Source organism: Peromyscus maniculatus, chromosome 15, assembly GCF_049852395.1.
Source record: "Peromyscus maniculatus bairdii isolate BWxNUB_F1_BW_parent chromosome 15, HU_Pman_BW_mat_3.1, whole genome shotgun sequence".
NCBI lineage: Eukaryota > Metazoa > Chordata > Mammalia > Rodentia > Cricetidae > Peromyscus > Peromyscus maniculatus.
Window position 1 is genome coordinate 57,173,943 of NC_134866.1, and position 23,832 is coordinate 57,197,774.

A 23,832-nucleotide genomic window follows, 5' to 3' on the forward strand; every position below is an offset into this window, starting at 1 on the left:
TTAGCTGTACTAATACTCTGTATATGGTGTTACAAATTCCAAGCTTTCTGTAATTGCTTCTTGACTTTTTACTCTTCCATTGATTGAAGTCTTTCACATACCGTCATTTATGCCTTTTGGCATATAATGTATGGTTCTGATTTTCACAGCCATCAGGTGTATTCTCTGCTTCTATTTGCTAATCAACAGTGCCATTAAAGCATTACATCTGTGCCTCATGTGTATTTTAATGCAAAGGAACTTCTGTTTCCTCTCCAAGGAGTTGGATATTTGATATTTCTCCAATTACAGTATTACTATAAAAATTTGAACTGTTTCCAACTATGAATGAAAATGAATAACCCATTTCTTGCTATTTTAATATCATGTGGATATTCTATAAAGTATAGACTATATACAGTCACATAACATGTAAACATTTAAGTACCGATAATATTGTGAGATGGCATTGCCTGCATCCTACCAAATAATTATTTTTCTTCTTTGTAGCATAGAGCATTGCATTGAAGAAATACAGTCTGAAGTAAACAAACTCTGTCCAGATGTGCAGCTGCAAACAACAGCGGACTGCTTCACATGGCTAACTAACTATAATTATAATTCATCTAAGTCACCATCCATTTCCCATGGAGATTTGATAAAATTCCTGAAAATAATGGTAAAAATCACTTGTTTTATGGTAGGGTGGGGAGCAGGGAATAGAACTGGTTGAATTACAGTATGTTAATATTAATTGTATTGGTAATATTATCCTGTCTTATGTAGGGGTTTAGTTTTGGGGTATGTTTTTGTCTTCTTGTTATTTTTGTTGATTCTGTTTCTTCCCCCATCAATTTCTATGACATATTTTTAAAATTACTTGTAGCACCAAAGTAAATTGTATGGAAATGGAAGTTAAATGTCCTCCTTTCTGGGTGACTTATCATGTGCTCTGCAGCGTGTTAATGCAGAGCACACTGATACAATCCACAGTTGTCTCCAAAGGAGTTCATATCGTTAGATTTTCTGTTCTTTCCCAATGCTAATTTTCTCTGTGCTCAGAACCAAAGACAGTACTAGCCCCTTGGTTGTATCTATTAAGTGGCCTTATTTCTCATTCCCTGCATTTGGAACTTACAATAATACCCAGTTTTGTTTGGTTTTGTTTTCTTTCAGTGGAAGCAGAAATGTACGCATGACTGCTGTTAATTGGTGGTCCTTCTTTATTGCTAGCCGCCTACTTGAGAGGAATTTTTTGTTAATCTTCAACGAGAATAGTTATTATTATACCCACATCTACAGGGGTGGCTAGGTTACAAAAAGAGATTCTCAAAGAAACAGCACAATTTTTAGGAAGCAGAATTTCTTTAGCTATGGTTTTAATTTAATTTAGTAGAGAGAAAAGGACTGTTTTTGTCCAAACATCAAACACATTGACCAAATGTGGAAAATATCTTGAGGTTTAGGTGGTTTAGGATGACAGAATCAGATGGAATAGTTTTTGTCTGTTGCTGTTATTATAGTTGTCTCTTTCATGCTCATGAAGTAATACAAGGAAGATAAAGGAAGACTATATGCCCTGAAGCCTTAACCTTTTAAGAAATTCCTCTCACCCATTATCTCTTGAAGGTGGAGCCTTGAAGAATAAATATGGATGCAGTTATTCCTTTAATTTCTTCTGTTAGGAGCCATGTGTATTGTATTTCACCAATGTTGATGTAATAATGCTTTCTCATTTAATTAAAAGCAAAGGATTTCAATTATCTTCTAATCTGTCAGACACAACTCATTGTCTATTCACTGCAAAGCAAAGGCCACCTTAGTTCTCCTCAGACTCATGTTTTGTTTTGTTTTTCACATAATTATTTTTGAGGAAATAATATTGTTATCAAAACAGATTCAAATTAAATAATTTGAATAAAATAAGTCAGTTTTTACATGCTAATTGTGTCAATCTCGATGGCATTTTTATATATCTATTTTTTAGAAAAAGTTATTAATTAGCTATGAAACTGGTTCTTAGTATGATAGTTATACTGATGCTATTTTCAAATTTTAAATAATCATACAAACACATGGTTTGAACCTCTGTAGTCTATTGGTTTTTGTTTGATCAAATATTTACGACTATTAGCTGGCTTATATAACACATCTGATTCATTGAATTGCCTTAGTGCTGCTGGGTCCGAGACTCAGTGAGAACATTTCCTTTCTAGAAATATGCAAAGAATTAAACTGTACGAGATGTGAGAGATGTGCAGAATGCTCATGTGGAGAGGATGAAGCCATGTTTATATGCATAGTGGTGTCCCTCACTCCAGAACTCACATATGAAGTTTGAGAAGTCATTTTAGCATGTATCACATCAGATACCCTTATCCAGAAATTAGGCTTTTAGGGTTTTCAAATATCAGCATCACAGAGATTTCCTTGTGAATAAACTGGAGAATATATGGGAAATGCTTTTTCTATAATAAAATATAGATACTTGCTGTAATTATTAAAATTGCACATTAAATGTGCATTGCAGTACTTAGAGTGACTAAGGGCCAATTCCAGGAATTTGTCTAGTTGTTTAACTCTGAATTATACATAATACCTGTGGTATCTTTATCAATAAGAAATCTCAAAGCCAGACTAATTTTATGCCACTGGAGCCTTGCTTCCATTTCTTTTCTAATCATCTTGTTTCTACTTACAGAATATGAACTAATTTCAGTATTGGCTGAAAGGGATATAATTAGGCAAGTCATCATGTATGGAGAATGTGTGTGCAATTCAGAGTCCAAGAAGAAAGTAATTTTTTTGTTCTTTTATTATTCCCAATTACTCCCACCATTGTTTCCTACCAACACAGAAAGATTAAAGGAATAATTCCCTAACATCTTTTGGGGAGCCTTTCTTAAGATTTCTTTATCCCATTTTGAGTTAGTTATTTCTTTGGAGAGAACAGAAATATTCTCAGATTAATTTTTAAAGTAAAAATCTTTCTTAACATGGTTCTCAGCAATGAATTTAAATGAAAGTTGAAATCTTCCAATGTATTACATTTTATTTCTCAGGATGGCAGCTATTAGTAACCCCTAGGTACCGACTATATTTAATGATTTCTTTTCTAGAATTATCTTAAGGATTGTATTTTGTTTGAGGTTTTATAGTAAGTATATTCACTCAGGCATAAAAATTCCCTTCCAGGGATTAATTAGGGCATGATCTTGATTTTATTTTGTCTTAGGAACTCATTGTTTTCTCTAACAGCTCTGTATCTAGAAATAAGTTTCAGCTTTGCTACAGCTCAGGTTACAGAGACTAGTGAGGGCTGAAAGATACATGTACAGAAGCATAACTGAACAGACAATCAATCAGCTGGACTTTGCAAAATTCAGTCTGTAGAAGTTGACTCGTTCTATACTGCCAGCATTGATTAAATCCCCAGTGCAATACAAAAATGTGTTGCGGAGTATAGGACAGCCATTCTAAATTTTAGTCATTTATGAAATTGTGTGTTTAGAAATAATTTTTGTTTTTCTTAGATTTAATTACATGTCTAATGTTGTGATTTACTTTTATCAGCAAGATTTATTGAATAATGAAGAAAATCAAGAAGAAATGATCCTGGATTTACTCTGGGACCTCTCCTGTCAGAGAAGCATCTCATTCCTGTCGCCCCTAGGAGGGACCTCCTTCTGTTTCCTCTCCAGGACATGTCTGCATTCTGTTGAAGATTATTCCTCTGTGGATGTAAAGTTTATTTGGGATGATGTAAGATTACATCTTCGACGCTTCCTAGTGAACAGGTTAGAAGGCCATAATGAGATAAACAACTCACAGCCAAGAATTAAACTGAAAAGTCAATGTATGCAGCAACTCCTCCTGCTCTACCCAGAATCAGAAGTGCTTGTCAAGTACCAAAGCATACAGAAGAGACTGCTGACTAAATTTCTGCAAAACTCCTTCCCTTCCTGCAACAGAGATTCAGATTTAGAAGTAATTGCTCATGGATACCAAAGTACAATGCTCACGTTACATTCACTGATAAAAGAGGATTTTAACATCCTGCGTGAAATTTTAGCTCCTTCCTCAGTGGTGCAATTCATTAGAGAAACTTACCTGGATGCAGTTACAGAAGAAATGGCAAAAATTCTTGAAAATTTTTGTGAGCTGCAGTTCAAAGAAAATGCTGTTCCTATAGTTAAAGGAAGCAAGAGCGCCGGCAAGCACAGAGGAACAGTGCACGCTTTGGGTTAGTGACATCTACGTTCTGTTTGGTTTCACTTCAGCCTTTACAGCTTCACTTTTCTGGCTTCTCTGTTGTTGGTATATGGTTAAATCCCATTGCAAGTTTCAAAATCAACCAGAAAAGAAATGAGCAGAAATGAGCTTTGTGCTCGTGCATTGCTGTTTCTGTGAGTGTAGTCAAGGAAGTGTTTCTTCTCTTGTTAAATCATTAGTGACACTGAAATTGGAAGTCATATAAAAATGAAGTTTTATTTTTCTGGAATGCATAAAATAAATGATCAAATATTAGCTAAAAGAAACTCATGTCTCTGCATGCAAATATAAATATATGTGCAAATATATGTACAATAGAAGAGCACTAACTTTACTGTATTATAAATCTTCCAAAGTCAAAACAGTATTACTTAAGAGGAGTTGTTGAAAGTTGGTTTGAATTTACATTAACTAAAATTAGAAATCAAAAAATTACTTTTTAGTCAGACAATTCTAGTAAATATAAATTATAAATATTAGTCATAAAATATTTTTTCATTGCTTAGAAGGTATAGCACTTTACAAATCATTTCAAAATCTATATTTTATATTTTAATATATATAATAAAATATGACTTAAAATTCCTAATTTTATTCAAATATTAAAGAATAAAAAAATAACACTATAATAAACTTTCTTGTTATGATTTTGATTTTCCACCAATGGGAAAAAATAAAAATAAAAATATGATTGTTTTATTATCAGTCATGAAACACTAAGGAATTTCAATTTGTAAATGAATTCCTGAACTATTTATCATTTAAGTATTTAAAGATTACCCATTGCTGAATTAGTTATGTATCAGTTGATATTTTCTATTTTACTATATATTTTACTTACCTTTGTTAATAAAATACCAGAAGACCAAATTAATGTGATTGATGCATTTTCAAGTAAGTTAATATTTTTCCGAAATTCCAGTTTTTTCTTTGGATACTAACTCACACTGTGTAACAGATAGTCAGTCACTTATGGGGATGACAGTGACGGTATGGTCATCTAATTCAACAACACTGTCAGTCTGCCCCAAGCAAATATACTTTCATCTTAATTGTGAACACATAATTTTGAAATGTGTTTCATGCCTGTGCTTGCTTTCTAAAAATATTGTATATATTTTTAAAAATCCTGTCTACTTATAAAGTGTTTTATGTACAAAAGTTTTCTCTGGGCTAAATACAGCTTATAATAGAAGATAAGATCATCCAGTTGAAAATACTTATAAATTGCTAATGCGTCTTAGGCTACTATAGAGGCAAAGTATGTAAGCCCACTTTAACACTGGGTTGGAAATACTCCCACAAACCTCATTGCGTTGATCCTTCTCAAACACTGTTTCCTGAGCTCTCACAGTAACCACGTTCAAATGGGTGCTTTCCGTAAGTTAGGCGCTGTGCTGAGGGTAGCCAGTCTCTCTTATTCCAATTTTACATTCAAAAATAAACTTACATTAACTCACTCTGGATTATTTGTATCCAGTCAAGATTCATATTCACACTGAGGATTCACATACAGATGTGTGTGTGTGTGTGTGTGTGTGTGTGTGTGTGTGTGTGTGTGTGTGTGTGTGTGTTTATGACACTTGTGTTCAACCACCACACTATTGGACTGTGCCTCAAAGTATAGAATTAAATGTTTTGTCATCAATAATTGAAATTTCAAACTTTCTTGGTCAAATGACCCACCTGAAAATAAGTTAGTTCGGCTTTATTGATTGCCTTTAACTAGTTCATGAAGTAGCAACCATGTTTAAGATTCTGAGCCAGACACTAGGTTAGTGAGAGAACCAAATGAGTCATTACTGCCATGTGAGAAGCACAGAGTAGCTCAGCAGACCAAAAACAAAAATGGTTTTGTTTCTTCCAAGAACACAATTGTTTTGACCCAATGACAAAATTTTGTTTATTAACAAATTACAACTTCAAGAAGAATCAATAATTTACATTCCTTTGGGGCTAAAATATGGATTGGCTAAATGGGAAAGTATTATCTTTAATATATGATCACGGAGTCTTCACTATTTTAGCCAAGACTATAGAGAGAGTATTTCTTATGTAAAAATTTATTGGTTCAAATAGGGACTTGTATTATCTTACTTAGTTCTGACTTCCTGACAAGGTGGTTGTCATTATATCTCCATTAAACAATGGAAATATACAGGATAAAGATTTTAAGTAATAACCACACGGTCAGTGTGCGTCTGACTCCAGACCCCTCACTCTGTGACTACACTCTACTGATCAGCCATCACAGAACATGTGTCTGACTCGCGTCTGGGCGGTCACTGTCTTGCTCTTCTCCACACTGGACTGTATTTCCGATTCGAAAAAGATACAACTCAAATCTGAAATTATCTTGTTTTGGTTCCCCTTCTGCACTCTATTCGTATATCTTGAGATTTGTGTGTGTGCTGTGGTCTTGTCTGCACAAATACCTCCAAGTCCTGTACGAGCTAAGACAGTTTGGACCTTCTGTGTTTTTAATTGCCTCTGATTTTAGATCGAGATTGGATGTTCTTTCCACAGTAGTCTGTGATTCATCTCTATTACTTGATCGTTAAAAAAGTGTTACTATTGATCATAGTGTATAAGATTTTATTCCATGTGAGTTCATTTAATCTTTTGAACAGTTCTTCATATTTTATATGGGGAAACTGAGACCAGAAGAGGTAATATTCTCACAGCTGCACAACTACTAAGTCACAGAAAGGAGCTTCCTTGGTTTTACACACAACTCACATGCACACACATGCACATACATGCATATATGTATATACAACACACATGTGCACTCATGCACATGTATATGTATGTATGTATATATGTGTGTTTGTATGTATGTATACACATACAAAAATCTTTGTCATTTCTTGTGATAAGGTACAAGACAGGCATTATTTTTACTTGTATATAAGCTTATCTCTAGAGTTAAATTCATCATCTTAGTGTTGTTTGGTAAAAATTTTGCTTTTATGTTCACACAGATTTGGACATTTCCTTGGAGCATCTGTTATTTGAAGAAAATGATGTTAATATAAATGTTTTAGAATCTTTTTAAGTTAGTGATTTTTTTCTAGAAAACCATTGTTTTGCAGATAGTCTTTTACTTTTGTTATTATTATCACTATTATTAAATAGTAGCACCCTGTAGCCCAGGCAGGACCTAAACTTCCTGTGTATCCACAGTTTACCTGACTCAGCCTCTCTAGTACAGATGTGAGTCCCCGGCCTCTCTAGTACAGATGTGAGCCTCCAAACCAGCTGTGCAGTGTGCCTTGCTCTTCTGTGCTCTGGTGATCTGCTTTTTTGCAGCGCTGAGGAGTTAACCCAGGGCCTTGTGCATGCCGCCGCCAGTTGCTCTGTCACTGAGGCACGCGCCTTGCCCGAGCTTTCAGAGTAGTTTAAGATCCATGACATTTTTAATAAGCTTGTTATTTGTACTTTTATAGTTTCTCTTCTGATATTGTGAGGAAAGTATTATTTCTTAAATGTTATGTATAATATTTTCTGTTTTCACTTGAAAGGTCTGAAGACCAAATGAATGGTTTCAGGAAGCTTGAGATTTGCAGTTAGCATTTAGATTATAACTAGATCTGTTCTTTGCATTCATATCATATTTACATGTCTTCATATTTGATCCCTATTTCAGGAGAATCATTTTTATATGTAAGTTTGAAATTACTAAGGAAACTAATTTTAATTTTAAAAATATATTATTCCCTTTGTATTTAAAAGTAGTATTCTAAATATTTGGGAAAGAGAGTTATTTTTGAGTAGCGAATTTCAGTTAAATTAATGCTCTATATTTTATTTATTTATTTATTTATTTATTTATTTATTTATTTATTTATTTATTTATTTATTTTTTGGTTTTTCGAGACAGGGTTTCTCTGTGTAGCTTTGCGCCTTTCCTGGAGCTCACTTGGTAGCCCAGGCTGGCCTCGAACTCTCAGAGATCCGCCTGCCTCCGCCTGATTAAAGGCGTGCGCCACCAACGCCCGGCATAATGCTCTATATTTTAATGATAAAATATGCAATTAAGAGATTAGAGGTCTAGAGTAAGTCTCATAACTCCCTTCATCTTTTACTTGAGTTATTCTTAAGGTCCTTTTTAGCTTGAAAAAGACAGACTCCAGTGTCTTCTCCATGCTCTTGAGTATTTGTAAAGTTCAGAGCTGCAGCTGGAAAGAGGGAGATCTAAGAGTCCCGAAGGCCGATTGCAAACTGCTGTCCCCAGCTGTCAGCATCACTGAAGGGGAGGAGCAACCGTGAGAATAAACCCCACCTCCAGCCCCACCCCAGGAAGCCAGGTTAGCGGCCTGTGCCTGCAGTTCTAAGACCTGGGAGTCTGAGGTACACTACATAGGAAGACTCTACCTAAAACAGTGTGATCTGCGCTGCAGAGCCAGTCTGGAAAAGTTAACCCTGTCTGTAATCAATAAATAAAACTGAGTGGCAGAGTGTTCATCTACCAGGAGCAAAGCCCCAGGTTCTGTTCACAGTTCCACAAAACTAAGAGGCAAACAAAATGGGTTTTCAGGGAGAAGAAGGCTTTTTTTTTTTTTTTTTTTGAGACAGGGCTTCTCTGTGTATGTGTAGCTTTGGTGCCTGTCCTGGATCTTGCTCTGCAGAGCAGGCTGGCCTCCATCTCACAGAGATCCGCCTGGCTCTGCCTCCTGAGTGCTGGGATTAAAGGCGTGAGCCACCACTGTCCGTTTAGAAGGCCCTTCTTCAGGGCAAAGTGATGACACACTTTTTGAGAGGAAACATTTGAAAAAGAAGCGAATAAAAAGGCACCCCGCATCCCAAGCCGTCCAATGCCTCCCATAGCTGTGAGCAGGAAAGGGTGAAGTTTACTATGTGAGCACATAAACTGCAGGCTGGAAGAACAGTTAGCTGAGTACTGCCCTAGAGGAGCCTGAGGTTCCTGTGCTCCTTAGGAATTCGCGAAGATCTCCACAGCCAGTTACCCTTGCTAGTGCCCAATTCTGCACAACTGGAAGGCACAGCTTTAAATAACACAAAAGGTTAAGTGAGGTAAAAATAACAGAGAGCAATGCCTAGTAAGTCATCAGTTTTTTAAAAAGTAATAGCCTTCCAGGGTTTTTATTTGTATTTGGTTGTTGTAATACTGTTGTGAGTGCTGATAAATTATTTTGTTAATGATCACTTGTCCTCCAGCTTTTTTATATCATAGCTGCTATTTTAGGGGAAACACTGTTATATATACCTTGTTTACAATTGCTTTGTATTAAGAAAGTGAAAAGTACAGTTTTGATTTTAAGTCATTTTTTTTGGCTTTGACTGCCTGATGCAACTCCTTGCTTTATAAATCTTCGATAAGTCATTTCATTTTGGAATCTTTGAAAGGCTTGCATTAGATAATATCTAAGGATCCTTTGAAGTCTAAACTTCTTCTGATTCTACAACGAGAGTGTATGCCTACAGTTTGACACCAAGAATAACCAAATTTGTTCTCTCTATGGACAGATATATATATGCTAAGTATATAGCTTTGTGTGTCACCTAAAAGATGCAAAAGACTCCTGTAATATCTGTCTCTGGGAGAGCTGTCTTCCCTTAAGCAAAGCCTAGGATTCACAACATGCAACTTACCATTCTTATGCCCTGGTATTTGGTATAGGAGGGAGAATGGGAAGAAGAGTATGCACAATAAACAAAACTAAAAAGTGAGGTTTTCTCCATCCAGCTTACATCTTAAAATATTTCTAGTCATTTATTTTTTGTCTTCCCTTTTATCTCATAACCATGTTTGTTTCATGTATACTCTTCAGGGTTTTTTAGTAGGAGAATTTTTAAACAAGTAATTGAAAAATTAGGACCACATACAAGAAATAGACATACAATTATTACTCTGTATTGTTGATTAGAAAGGATTCCGTATGCCTAAATTCGTCTAAGGATTCAGTATGCTTAAGTGCATATGTCTTTTCTCTGGCATTATTTAAATCAAACAAGGCAAGAATTAATAATGACATGTGTTTTGCCCACAGAAGAGCAGCTGTTTCCTGCAAGGCTACAGATAGCAGGCAGGGACAGTACTATCTCATGAAAAGTGACTCCAAACTGTATGAATTCCTCCATGAATACAACAGTGCTTCCTCAGGACGAGGTCTTGTAAAGCACAAAATCGTGACCTTGGGTACCTGAAGTAGCTCATTTAGAGAGCATGACTGGAGTGGTCTCATTCCAAGGATGTGATTAAGAGTTTCGTAAACTCTTATAATACAGTAGTTGTACATGTTGAAGCTTCCTAATTGACATTAAGTCATCTTTCAGCATGTAAAGAAAGTAAAATTGATGAGTTTGTTCCTACCATGTCTGTATTAAATGGCATACTCAGTACCTTCTTCAGCTTTCTGGAATATTCCCGTCTGGCCACACCATCAGCAGAACAAAAGAAAATTGTCTTCCTCTTTGGGGACATTCAGCCCTCAACCTCATTTCTATATGCCACCTCTCTTTCAACAGTAGGTGTTCACCAAGGGACTACTGGCTAAGGCTTAAATCTATTTGTCTGTATTTATCCTCTTTAGAGAAGACTGGATCAAAGGAGATCTTCATGGGGTTTAAAATAGGGTTTTTTTTATGCTCAAAGTCATCAGCTATTGTAATTCTTCAGGTTTTTTTTATTTTTATTTTTTGTTTGTTTGTTTTGTTTTGTCTTTGAGACATGGTTTCTCTGCATAGCCCTGACTATCCTGCAACTGGCTCTGTAGACCAGGCTGGCCTCGACCTCACAGGGATCTGTCTGCCTCTGCCTCTCAGGTGCTGGGATTAAAGATATGCACCACCACTGCCCAGTTTAATTCTTCAGTTTTAATAAAACACAAATAACTTAGAATATATTTTACAGAAAATACTTGAAGTATGAAATTTGCAGAATAAAAATGCAATTATATTTTGTTAATGTTTTCTCTTTTTATCATCTTCACTTTCCTTAATGCCTATCTACAAATATGTAAAATCATTCATAGAAGAAATAGTTTGTGTGTGTGTTTCTCCTACCATGTGCAATGCTAACCACTTTCTGTACTAGGAGAACATTTGATTCTTAGGCCATCCCTGAAATGTTGAGTGTTATCCCTGTTTCCTAGATACAGAACTCAAGATTTTAACATGTTAATGACTTTGTCATGATATTCAAACACATTATGACAAAACTGATTGTGGTGATATTTTATTTAGGCTCTAACAAACAAAGCTTGTCTGGGGATCAGAGGATAAAGCCAGCCACTATATTAAACAGAGATCAGGCAGTGGTAGCACACTCGTTTAATCCTAGCATTTGGGAGGAGATCTCTGTGAGTTCAAGGCCACACTGGGAACAGAGCCAGGTGTGGTGACACATGCCTTTTATCCCAGTGCTAATCATAGAGGTCTGGAGGTCAATAGGAAGTGATAAAGCTGGGCAGAGAGAGGAAGTAAGATGGCAGGGCACAGAAAGGTATATAGGTGTGAGTACACAGGAAGTAGCTCTCTCTTGGGCTGAGGATTTCCTCGGGGTAAGAACTTGTGGCTGGTTTGTTCTATTCCTCAGCTTTCACCCCAATATCTGGCTCCAGGTTTTCTATTAATAAGACCATTTAGCAATTCGTGTTACAGAATCCTCTTAACTACTATGACTCCTTGTTCTTTATTAAATGAGTTGATTTGTAAGAAAGAATACTTTTAAAATGTGAAGATAGTTTTTATTTTAACTACTTGTTATGAACTGGTTTGGGGTGATTGAACTTTCTATTAATTTAATGTACATTTCTTTCTCTACATATAAAATCAAATAATGTGAAATTTGGAAAATTGGTAGTGATGTGCCAAGTCACATTATTAGGTTTTATATTTGGAAATGATATAGAAAGAAAAATTCAAAGTTTTGCACTAAAAGGAAAAATGTTACTTTTTTTACTTACTATATATAAGGTATCTGGATGGAGAATCTCATTTTTTTTTTGAGAATCTCATTTAATTCCAAGAGATGCAAATAGACAATTATGTTTGAGATTCAATCCACAATTTTAGCTAAAAGTAACTAATATACTGAAATATTTCAGATAATTGGTTGCTGGTTTTGAGATTCATTTTGTCACCGAAGTATTAATGACACCATTAGTTAACATTATGTTTATAGAAGGTTGAACATTTTGTTTGTTTTTGTTTTCAAGACAGGGTTTCTCTGTGTAGCCCTGGCTTTCCTGGAGCTTGCTCTGTAGCCCAGGCTGCCTCTAACTCACAGTGATCCCCCTGCCTCTGCCTCCTGAGTGCTGGGATCAAAGGCGTGCGCCACCACTGCCTATTGAATATTTTGGTTTCTTTATTTGACTTATTTTTGCCGCACTACTACCCAGAAATTACAGTGTTCAGCAATTCCAGACAATGTTTTTGGGTGAAAAACGTTCAATTTGGCAATGCTAGTAATATCAGAGTAAAACTTCTTCCTAGGCTATTTCAGGGTTTCCTAAGAAACAAAGTTTTAAAAAAAAAACCAGCAGTTTTTACCCTAAGGAAATGCCTGTGTGAGGAAAAGATTCCTGTATACTGGTATGGTGGGAAGTGTGTGTTGTGTTTGGGTGGGGGGGATAACACGGGTCTTATATATTTTAGTCTCCAGAGAACTTCGCTTTCTGATGCATGGAGTCTGAATTTCTGACACTTTGCTCAGGGTTTTCAGACAGAAGGATGAGATGGAAAGTACATTCAGTGAGAGAGAAAGTAGATGTAAAGTGAATTTCATTAATAACTATGCCCCTGTCAAGCAAAAGTGAGCAAGCACTAAATTTCATTCAGTTTTCAGTCTGCTCCCTCTCTCTTTGTAATACTCATTTGCTCTTCCTAATGGTGGAAAGACAGTTTTACCTGCTGCTTTTTGAAATTAGGATGTTCGGATACTATAACTAGAAGATCAAAAATGACTCAGTGTCTTGGTTTCTTCTGGAGTCATATTTCATTCTGAGATTTGAATACCTTATTACAATTTAATATGTTTCTAAAAAATAAAATCACTTTATTGTAATGAACTTGTAAATAAAATAAAATCACACCACTAGATTAATATAGTCACTCAAACAAACACCCAGACCCAAGTCTGTGGAGCCAAATGGCTTCCCCTAGGACTTTATGATTTGCTGTCAATTATATTCTTATACACATATCCACCACACAAAACACAACAAACAACAAACACAACCACAAAAGAACCCTGACAGTTAACAGTAGAAAAACAATTAGCTTCTTCATGCCTCCTGTGTCCTCATCCTGTATCCTACCCTTCCATACCAGCTGGTACCTTTCTCCTCCTCCTCTCTGCGTTATACCGCACCTGAAGGGACGCTGGCCATCTCCAGCATGGCAAGCATGGTCTGGCAGGCTTCGCCCTTCTCCCTCTCGATTCCCTCTGCCTTGCTAAGAACCATTAGATTACATTCCCAAATTTAGCCACCAAGATCTGTTCCCTTATTCGGCCACTTCCTCCTCCAGAGGCTGACTACCAAGGTCCAGCTATCACAGTATTGAATTCCTGCAATCAGAAGACCTCTTTGGCTAACCCAATTAACATGCCAAGTTAAAATTAAACCTCTCATCCTAACACGGGATTTCCCCTTGAATCTTTGTAAACTGCAATTTTCCTATGTGCCAGATCTGTCTCCTCTCTACCCAGAGGCGGTCCCTTGTCCCTCAGGGACACATTTCCCTGTCCCCATTCTCTTGTTCCCTTCCCCTTCTCCTTGGTCCTCTATCTCCTGTCTTTGTCTCTTATTCTCTGCCCTCTGTCCCTCTGGAGCAAATAAATCCCTTTGTGCTGAGAACTTGGTCTTGAGGGTCCTGAGCTGACCTTCTCCTTTCAGTACCCACGGGTACAGCTCCATGTGTGTGTGCACTGCAGGCTAGGATCTACAGATGAGGGTGGTTGTGCAGCATTTTTTTCTTTCTGTCGTTGGGTAACCCTGCTTAATATAATACATTCCAAGTTCATGAATCTTCCTGCTAGTTTAGAGATTTCCTGTTTCTCCAGAGACGAATAATAGTCCACTTTATATATGGATAAGATTTCATCATCGCTAGGTTTCTTCCACTTGGCTTTAGTGCACACACATAGGGTGTATGCATCTCTGTGGCAGGGTATGGAGTTTTCTGAACTGAACTTAAAGCTGCAAAGGTTAAAATGCTGTGGGTTTGGCTCTTGATTCTGGCGCTAGAGTCTGAATTTAGGACTGTGCACATGAGAAGCATGTGCTCTACCGCTTAACAGCCCCACCATCACCACCAGACTTCCTGGCCTAGCACTGAGGTCCAGAAAAGTCGCATTTTTTACTTGAGGAAATGATAACTGTTTAAAAATATGAGTAGCACATTTAATAACAGAATAGAAATAATTGAAAACAATCATTGGAAAGAAAATTCAGATAAAAATTTTCACAAAGTGAGGTAAATTTATTTTACAACTATTCTGTGTTGAGCAAAGAATGTGGACAAGTACATATAAGGCAAGCCAGAAAAACCTTACTTTGGAGAAAGTGAGTTAGTTGCCAAGGCATATAGAAACTCATAGAGCCCCTCTGGCTTCTGCTCTATCCTCTTAAAATTATTTTACACCCTAACTTATGAATGTAATTATTAATGTTGATTCTTAGTTCTATTGTTTTATGTTGAATTGTTCACAGATCATGACTCTCTCAGTTAGCGCATGTTCATCTTTCCAGTTAACTATTTATTATCTGTATTAAATACTGTTGCATTAACATTTCAGGTTTTAAGAAAGTGACTTCTGGTTTTTATACTATCAACCAGTGGTTAGTACATAGAAACATTTTAAAATAAATATTCAAAAAAAATTTAATAAGCACACAAAACAGCATTTCTTTTTAGAATGAAATTATTTTTGCTGTGGCCTAAGATTTTTAGTGATTGTGCTTGTCCATAGCAGTCTTCATCATGAAAATCATATTGGTAAAGTATACATTATGTTATAACATATTTGTTCAAATTTTGGATAAGTATGAAGATCTTAGGCCATTGGCATCACATCTATGAAGTCCAATATAAAACAAATCTGCCTGAAAACAGCTGTCATTTAACATCTTCAGGTACCTATTTTTACCTTAGAAAATGTCTTAGTCCATCCAGACCACAAACACCAAACAGATAGGAAAACACCATAGACGTGGGTGGGAGTAGGGGTCTTAACCAAAAGAATGTATTTGTCAAAGTTTCAGAGGCTGGCAATCTGAGATCAAGGGTCCAGCAGATGCGATGAGGTCTAGCAAGGTCTCTTCTGGTTCTTCTCATGGAGAAGGGGTAAGGGACTGTCTGGGGTCTCTTTTACAAGGACAATAATCGTGTACATAAGGGCACGTACTTTCAAAAGTTCCACCGCCAACACCATCCCCTTCAGGTTAGGACTCCCAGCTATGAGTTGAGGGGCTGAGGATGCAAACATTCACCTCACAGTGGGAATAGCTTGTCTGAAATGGCGTTTTCTGAGTGTGGACTGATCTTTACATGGTAGTTTACAAAGGCAGTTTACTGGTTATACTGAGTTTAAGGACCCAGCTTCTACTTGGCACACTTGGAGATGAGGAATAATGTTAAGCTTTGTACAAAATGTTCCAAGGTCTCCGAGGACTTCCAGCCAGAAATTCTTAAAATGGAATCACTCTTCCTGTGTTTATGCATAGATTTTAAATTTACTACTGGTCTAACAAGAACTTTCATAAGGATTTTGATGATTACAGTACCTCAAAGGAGATCTAAGATCACACATATAAAGACATGAGAAGTTAAGTCAAATTGTAGAGTAGTTTGTTGCCTCTATTGAAAGCTAACCTGAGCAGCCTTTGTTGACAACTTCTCAGCCTGAAATACAAATAGAAGAGTGTAGTTTATTCCACTATTAGTTGAATCTTTTATAACCACATAGATGAGCTCAAAATAGCAGGTAAGTCCACATTCAAGATGGGGCTCTGTTATTCACTATGATGTCAGTGAATACACAAAACTAATTAAATTGAAGTTTTGTTTAAGTTTCTGTAACATAGTCACACTAAACTGATTTGAGAATAAACGTCATTATTTTGTCCCACAAGGTAGAAAAATTTTAAGCTTAAATTTTAGTGGTCATATTTCCATTAGTCAAGTGTAGTTATTGGATTGGACACTCGGGTTTGTGAAGTAATCACTCTGGAGGAAAAAAACAAACAAAAAACATAATTAACCTCCAAACATTGTGATTGTTATCAGAAGAAGCTGTATTGTAAAGATGTTTTCATGCTGCCTTGTATCTTCTTACCCCAAACTGCACTGAAACCAATTGATAATGTTCTTCTTGTGATGCAATAAGACAATGATCATTCAACTATTTGAGGAGTGAATTCTTTGAATGGGCATTTTCATAATCATGATCAGAATTGCTGTAAAATTCATGGGACTAGTGAGTGGAGCCTGGAACCTGAAATGGAATGAAATAACACAGCAGCTGTAGATCCTTAAGATTTAATAGCTAAAACCAAGTAGAGAATGAAAATATAAAAATGAGAAGATCCTTCCTTGAACTTATGAACAGGATATGGCAGCACAGATCTCGTTGAAACTTTGCATTTAGTATGTCTCCCTGGAGAGGCTGTGTTCTCTTTATAATCTCTCATTATTTGGGTATATGCAAATTCATACCAGTTTTCTATGTTTAATGAAAACTGATATCTCATACTTTGCCTTCTTGATAAACTTAAAGGCAGCAAAAGGAAAAGCGCGGGTCTGCTATATTTTCAGGGAAGATAGTTTTAGAGACTTGAGTTACAGAAGAATATGTCCTTTGACATTTATGTCTTTGTGATTTCTAAAGAATAAAGTTTATTTAGGCTTATAGTTCAAGGAGGGGATTCCCTCGTGGTGGAGAAGACACAGTGGCAGGTGGCTGGAGCAGGAAGCAGAGAGAGGGAGCTGCAGTGGGACAGGGCTCTGGGTTCTCCATGTATTTCCTACAGCAAGGCCCTGCCTCCTGAAACTGCCCTCACATCTGCAAACTGCCCCACCAGGATCCGGGCCCAGGTGTTCAGATCTGTAAGCCAATGGGGGGTGTTTCTTTTTCAAACCACCAGGAGGGGTTTTATGCATTGCTTTTTTCAGCACCATTTTCAATAGGAAAAATGGGATAAAAATGTTTTATCAATAGAGAGTGTCTAAAAATGGATAACCCATACTTTTTAGCTATGTAAAAGAAAAAAGTAAAAATGTGATGGCTGTCTAGAAAGATGTGGTATCCATCATACATTTTAAATTTTTTTCTGTTTTTCTTTTGTTGAAGATAGTTTTTTTGATCGATATATTCTGATTATTATTCCCCCCCCCCCCCCCCCCGCAAACTACTCGAATGTCCTTTCTCTCTCTACTCCCATCTGGATCCACACCCTTGCTGTCTCTCATCAGAAAACTGACAGACATCTAAAGAATAATAACTAAATAAAATAAGGTAAAAACAAGCAGGTAAGAATAGGGACAACACAAACACACACACAGGAGAAAAGGAGCCGAAGAAAAGCACACGAAGCATGGACACACGTTCACACACGCAGGGATCCCATAAAAGCACACGAAACATAGACACACACGTTCACACACACAGGGATCCCATAAAAGCACACAAAGCATGGACACACGTTCACACACGCAGGGATCCCATAAAAGCACATATTTTAAAACAGGGCTAATAAATATGAAATTGCCGATTATCCAAATACAAAACTATTTTAGTTTAATTTTTAATGTTTTGATAATTTTTTAAAATTATACTCCAAGGTTTCTGGTGCACAGAACCATCCAGAATCAGACAGGTGTTTAAAAAAATCAACTGCCGACCTGGCCCGTGTCGTCATCTCCTTCCCCTGCCGCTTTACGGCTCTGTCATCTTCAGTCAGCAGAGCAGACATGTGACCAGTGTATCTGATAAACTTGTCAATGCCTCTTTAAAGCAGGATTCCCCAACCTATTCAATTCTGACCTCACTGTTTCATTCCAAGTATCATCTTGATAAGACAGAGCTATGTCCCGGGCAGCTGTGTGTCAGTTCTGCCTACAACTAATTTGTGCAGGAAAAAATTAAATCAGGAGGTAAATTATTTCATGATTGCTCATTCCCTACAGAGTTGGGCATCATTCTGAAGAAAATATCAAATAATTGGTTTCAGGCCGTGTCAGACACATGCAATTCCCTTCTCTAATGGCTGTGTGTGGTAGCACCAGGCCTCAAGGGTCAGCAAGGAGCTGGAAATAGCTTAGTGCCAGGCACAGCAATAGAGAGAAGCACATAGGAAATGAAGTGGCAGTGAGTGCAATCCATAGGGGAAATGTGCTTCACTTGCAGTTTAATGTATTGGTTCAGAATCTGGCAGGAAGCCATGCAGCAATTGTTTACCTTTCTGTCTCGGCATCTGCATCTGTCTGTTTTGTAAACATCACTTAACTCTCTGTCGGTAAGTGCTGGAATCAATAACAACTGCTAGGGGATTTCCCACCCCTCCATAGTCTTTAACAAATGCACACTACAAACAATGTTTACCTTAGATTAACAAGGAAGAGACGTTAACAGGGTCAAAGGGATTTGGTTGGGAACATTTTATAGCTTTTTAGGTCTACCGTAATTATAACTGTGTGATTTGAATGTATTTTGTAACCTATCTAAATTAAACTGTTAAAAAATGCTAACATGCCATAATGAAGATGATTTTTTATAATTATCCAAGTACTGAGTGCAGAAAACTGCTGGCACTATTTGTAATAATTTAGTTCTTCAATATTGTCTATTACAGCCGCTGTGCAGAAATATTAGGTTGCCTTTTGCAATTTTAGGAAATTAGTGGTTATATCTAGCTGTACTGATATTTAAAACATGCAGTTAGCAAAGAAAGGGAAAAAAAGAACAAGAAAAGAAAGAAAAAAAGAAAATTATTTGTGACTAGTGCCTAGAAATGAAATACTGTATCAATGGTACGTGCAGACAGGCTTAGGAAAGGGTTTGTAAGTTCCCTGTATTCTGGAGTGATGCAGTGGATGAATCCTGTCAAAAATGCAAGATACGGCCACAGTAGCTTAGGAGTCATGTCAAACTGCTATCGCCATGATCAGAGGAAAATATTACTCTGATAATGATGCATTTCCCCAATCTCTACTTGGCAAGTTACTCCTTATATTTCCCAAGTTCACGTTTGCTGTAAATCCTTGCTGTTACTGTCTGAGCTACTTTCATATCTGATTTAGCCTAATGCGGATTTCAGATTTTTTCTTTTACTTTTTATTTGTATGATAAACATTAAACTTTAGAGTTTTCTTATTTTTAAGACTTTTTGTTTAGACTTTGGGGTTATTTGGTTTTGTTTGTTCTGGTCTTTGTTGTTCACATTGTCACTGGAAGTGTAGGTTGGCTGGGGCTTATAGTCATGCTCCTGTATCAGCCTCCCAAGTGCTGGATTCCATCGTGTGCTGCCACACTGGGCTCTTACTTTCTTTTTAAATGTATGTTTAAGTGCATGGCTATTTAAATCTTTGATTGGATTATTATTAACCGCAATTGAAAATTTGGAATTATTTGGTAATGTCAGCCAATGAAGATTTGCTTTCTCTTGCCTTAATTAGTTTTTGTTTGTTTGTTTTTGTTTTTTGGTTTTTGGTTTTTTTTTGGGTTTTTTTTTTTTTTTTGGTTTTTCAAGACAGCATTTCTCTGTGTAGCTTTGCGCCTTTCCTGAAACTCTCTGTAGACCAGGCTAGCCTTGAACCTCACAGAGGTCCACCTGGCTTTGCCTCCCCAGTGCTGGGATTAAAGGTGTGTGCCACCACCGCCCAGAGCCTTAATTAGTTTGTAAGTGTACATGCTTAATATGAATTTTTCTTTTGTTTTTCCAAGAAAATCTTTTTTCAACAATTTTTCCAGTACTAGAAGTCAAACCCTGGGCCTTTCAATTACACAGGTAGATATATTCTAACACTGAGCTACATCTTCTGCCCTTTCTCAGTTTTCTTAACAGTTTTTGTTTGTTTGTTTGTTTGTTTACTATTTCACATATCTACACTATTATTTTGGCTCCTTTATATTTTTTTTAATTTCTTGTAAGCAACTTAATCAGAATAATGTTTGAGAATTTGTTCTTCTAACCATGTTGAAATGACACAGGCCTTTGGCTGCACGCTTTGTGTGTGTGTGTGATCACCTGTGTGGCCTTCTGTCACTGTGTCACACTGTGCTGCTGAACATGCAGTTCATAATCTGCATTTGAACATCACCATTATCACAGAATGTCTGGATTTGGGGCCTTTCATCTTTATAATCATAGTCCAGTTACACAGAATTTTAACATAATTTGTACTGGTTCATCTGAAGGAAGGTAAAGAATAGGAAAGGACTGTCTTGTATGAGTGTCATTTACCCACAGAGAACCTACTTTATTACTGTAACCCATAATAACATTTCAGAACTCAGTAAAAAGTGAGATATACTAGGAGTCTGCAGAGATGGCCTAGACTGCCACGTGTGGGAGCCTTGTTTCAGTTTCTAAGTGCTAGCATGTGAAAACGGGTGTGTGACACATGCTTATAACAGCAGCCCTAGATCAGAGACAGGAGGATCCCTTGGGGCATGCTGGCTGCAATATAGCCTAATGGAGGGACATGAGGGGTGGAGAGAGATCCTGTCTGAACAATAAAGAGGATAGAGATTGAGGAAAACACCAAGTGTCAGCCTCTGACCTTCACGCTCACATTGCAAACACACATGAACACACAGATACATGAGCACACACATGCACATACATACACAAAAGAAATAACATTTATCGTTATTATATTCACTCATGCTCAGAAAAGAAAAGAAAATATATTTTAACAGATAGGTGATTTTTTTTCCTCCAAATTGGAAAAGCATGGACAATGCTTAGAAACCAATTTTGATCTTTTGTAATGGCTTCTCTTGTCCAGGGAAAGTAGCTGCATGCTGCTGCCATTGTCTGTACAAACTTAAGATTTAATATCCAGTATTTGTGTTTATCTGCCTTAATATATTATAGGAATGCATATATCACATTTGTTGCCAAATCCTACCAAACTTGCATCATTTTAGTATACAACTTTAAATCTTCAGGATTGAAATTTTCATATCACAGATCAAAATGTTTTGAGTTTTGAAAATAATCCCGGTGGCTGTGTTATGTTACCAGTAAAGTTAACTATCTCTAACAGCTCTTTAAAAAGTTGAGTGGTTAACAGAGTGTAGCCTGATACACTATGCAAGGCACTCCTGTGGCATGTGAGTATGATCCGATGGATCATAAGGTAGTTGGAAAAAATGATTGTTAGAGGCAGCGTTTTACTGTTTTGCTAGAGTGGGTGATGGCAATGGCCATTATTCCCCCACAAAGGGAAAATTAAATGTCCATTAACAAGTTATGAAGTGTGCAATAGTAGTTAGAGCATAAGGAATGTCTACCAATGGGAAGCAAATGCTACTTGGGGGCAATAGTCAACACATTTAATTGATGGTAACTAACCAAAAGTGTATTTGGTATATACCAAAACTAATGTTAAATATCACAAGACTGAATTATACAACATCATAACAAAGACTTCTGAATTTAAATCTTAACTTGTAATAAAATTAGAATATTCTGGTAAATTATTACTGTATTTGATGCATGATTAGTTACATACACTATGTATCATTAATTTTATCTTTTTCCTCTAAGAACTTTATCTTTAAATTTTTTGACTTAAGATGACTTATTTTAAAAATATGTAGCAATTTTTACACTAATTTTAAAATTTAACATAGCTGTCAAAGGGAAATCGTTGTCTCTGTTTTCTTATGTTGGAGTATTTAATCTCTATTGGTGGAATAATGGAGCTTACATGTCTTATGTTCTTAGTTATTACACAATAGTCTTCATTAAATCTTGAAAATTGTGGCTAAGTAGGGTGGCTCATGCCTGTAATTCCAATGAGGCAAGATGACTGTTTCAAATTCAAGACTAGTTTGTGATACATATTGACTTTCAGGCCAGCTTAGGGTACAGAGTACTCTCTTTAAACAGAAACAATGGAAAATGAACACAGGAAATGGCCTTTAAGTATAAGTTAATATTTCTGTGACGAGAGATAGATGATAGATTGATTAAAGATAAATAATAGAGGGAGTAAGTAGATAAAAGATAAATATGCTGAGGATAGAGATAGATGGATGGACGGACGAGTAGTTAACATTTTAAGGTATCATATGGACATATTACTAAATATCAACTTTGATTTTTTTTTTTTTTTAGTAATTATAAGGTTTCTAACAAGACATCCCTTTCAAATTTGTGGTTTCTCTTTAGAAGAGTAGATTTGTATATTTTAAACAACAGAATTTACACATTGTGAAATAAAAATCTTGTTTTTAGCCGGGCGGTGATGGCGCACGCCTTTAATCCCAGCACTCGGGAGGCAGAGCCAGGCGGATCTCTGTGAGTTCGAGGCCAGCCCGGGCTACCAAGTGAGTTCCAGGAAAGGCGCAAAGCTACACAGAGAAACCCTGTCTCGAAAAAAACCAAAAAAAAAAAAAAAAAAAAAAAATTTGTTTTTATGTTGGATCATTGACAAAACTAAAAATGTTTGCTTATTGATTTGGTATCATTTGCTCCACTCTGGCATAGAAATAAAGGAAGATAGGCTTTTATCTAACTTATCACCAGCCCTTGGGAGCATCCTGGAGTACGAGAGAATCTCAGGCACACCCAGTCACCTGCCAGAGCAGAAGTCTTGGTCCACAAACAGCTGTCAGCAGCTGTTTCCTGAACCTCTTGTTGGAGGGAGGGAGAAAACATGGTGACCTTACAGCAGTGTGTCATCACTGACTTTCCTCCCGTCGAGACAAATAAGTCCAGAGCACAAGCTTTTGCTCATGCAAAATTCTCCTGTATTGTTTCCATTGCAAATGTTCTATTACTTGTAGTAACAAAGATCTCTGAGAAAAACCAACCTGTCAATACATTCCTTCATGAAGTTTTTTGCTATTGTTTCTGGTTTTCCCTAGGTCCATGGCCTGTCTAGCCTCAGGTTCTTGGCTCCCCAAGCAGTGGAGCATGGGTTCCATCTCACAGAACAGGCCTTGCATCCAGTCAGACAGTGACTGGTCACTTCCACCACGTCTGCTTCACTGTTCAACAGCGTGTCTCACAGACAGGTCACCATTGTAGACTGAAGGTTTTGTAGCCGGATTGGTGTTTACCTTTCTCCTCTGGTAGCATGCACAGTACCCTACAGCACAGAACACTAATCAGTGGGCATGAAATCTCTCAGTAGTCACCAGCTCGACTTCTCCGTGTTCAGTGGGTTCTGTGGGCGTTGTCCTTAGCTGTAGGGCCTCACCATCAGCGTGGACAGCGTATCCACTGTTTTGCTAAAGGAACCTAGCAATAAAAGGACTCCTCCTTACGTTCTGCTGCACCCATAGGTCAGCCTCTCACCTGTCCATTATCGGAGAAGCTTCCTCCTGCAGTAGAGGGAACAAATACAGGGACCCACAACTAGACAATGTGCAGAATGGGA

The 23,832-nt window shown here is 37.0% G+C and overlaps 1 protein-coding gene across 7 annotated transcripts in view; it reads left to right on the forward strand.

Annotated features, from left to right (window-relative positions):
- The window catches only part of Kiaa0825 (KIAA0825 ortholog), a 441,346-nt gene that overhangs the window by 55,912 nt on the left and 361,602 nt on the right, over positions 1-23,832 (forward strand). For 6 of the 7 annotated variants that reach the window (XM_006986534.4, XM_076551989.1, XM_076551990.1 and 3 more), the window contains exons 3-4: positions 490-658; positions 3,553-4,222. In XM_006986534.4, coding sequence (XP_006986596.1) covers positions 490-658; positions 3,553-4,222 — 839 coding nt within the window. Of the gene's footprint in view, positions 1-489; positions 659-2,680; positions 2,776-3,552; positions 4,223-23,832 lie in introns of all 7 variants that reach the window. The other variant, XM_076551991.1, reaches the window with a different exon arrangement.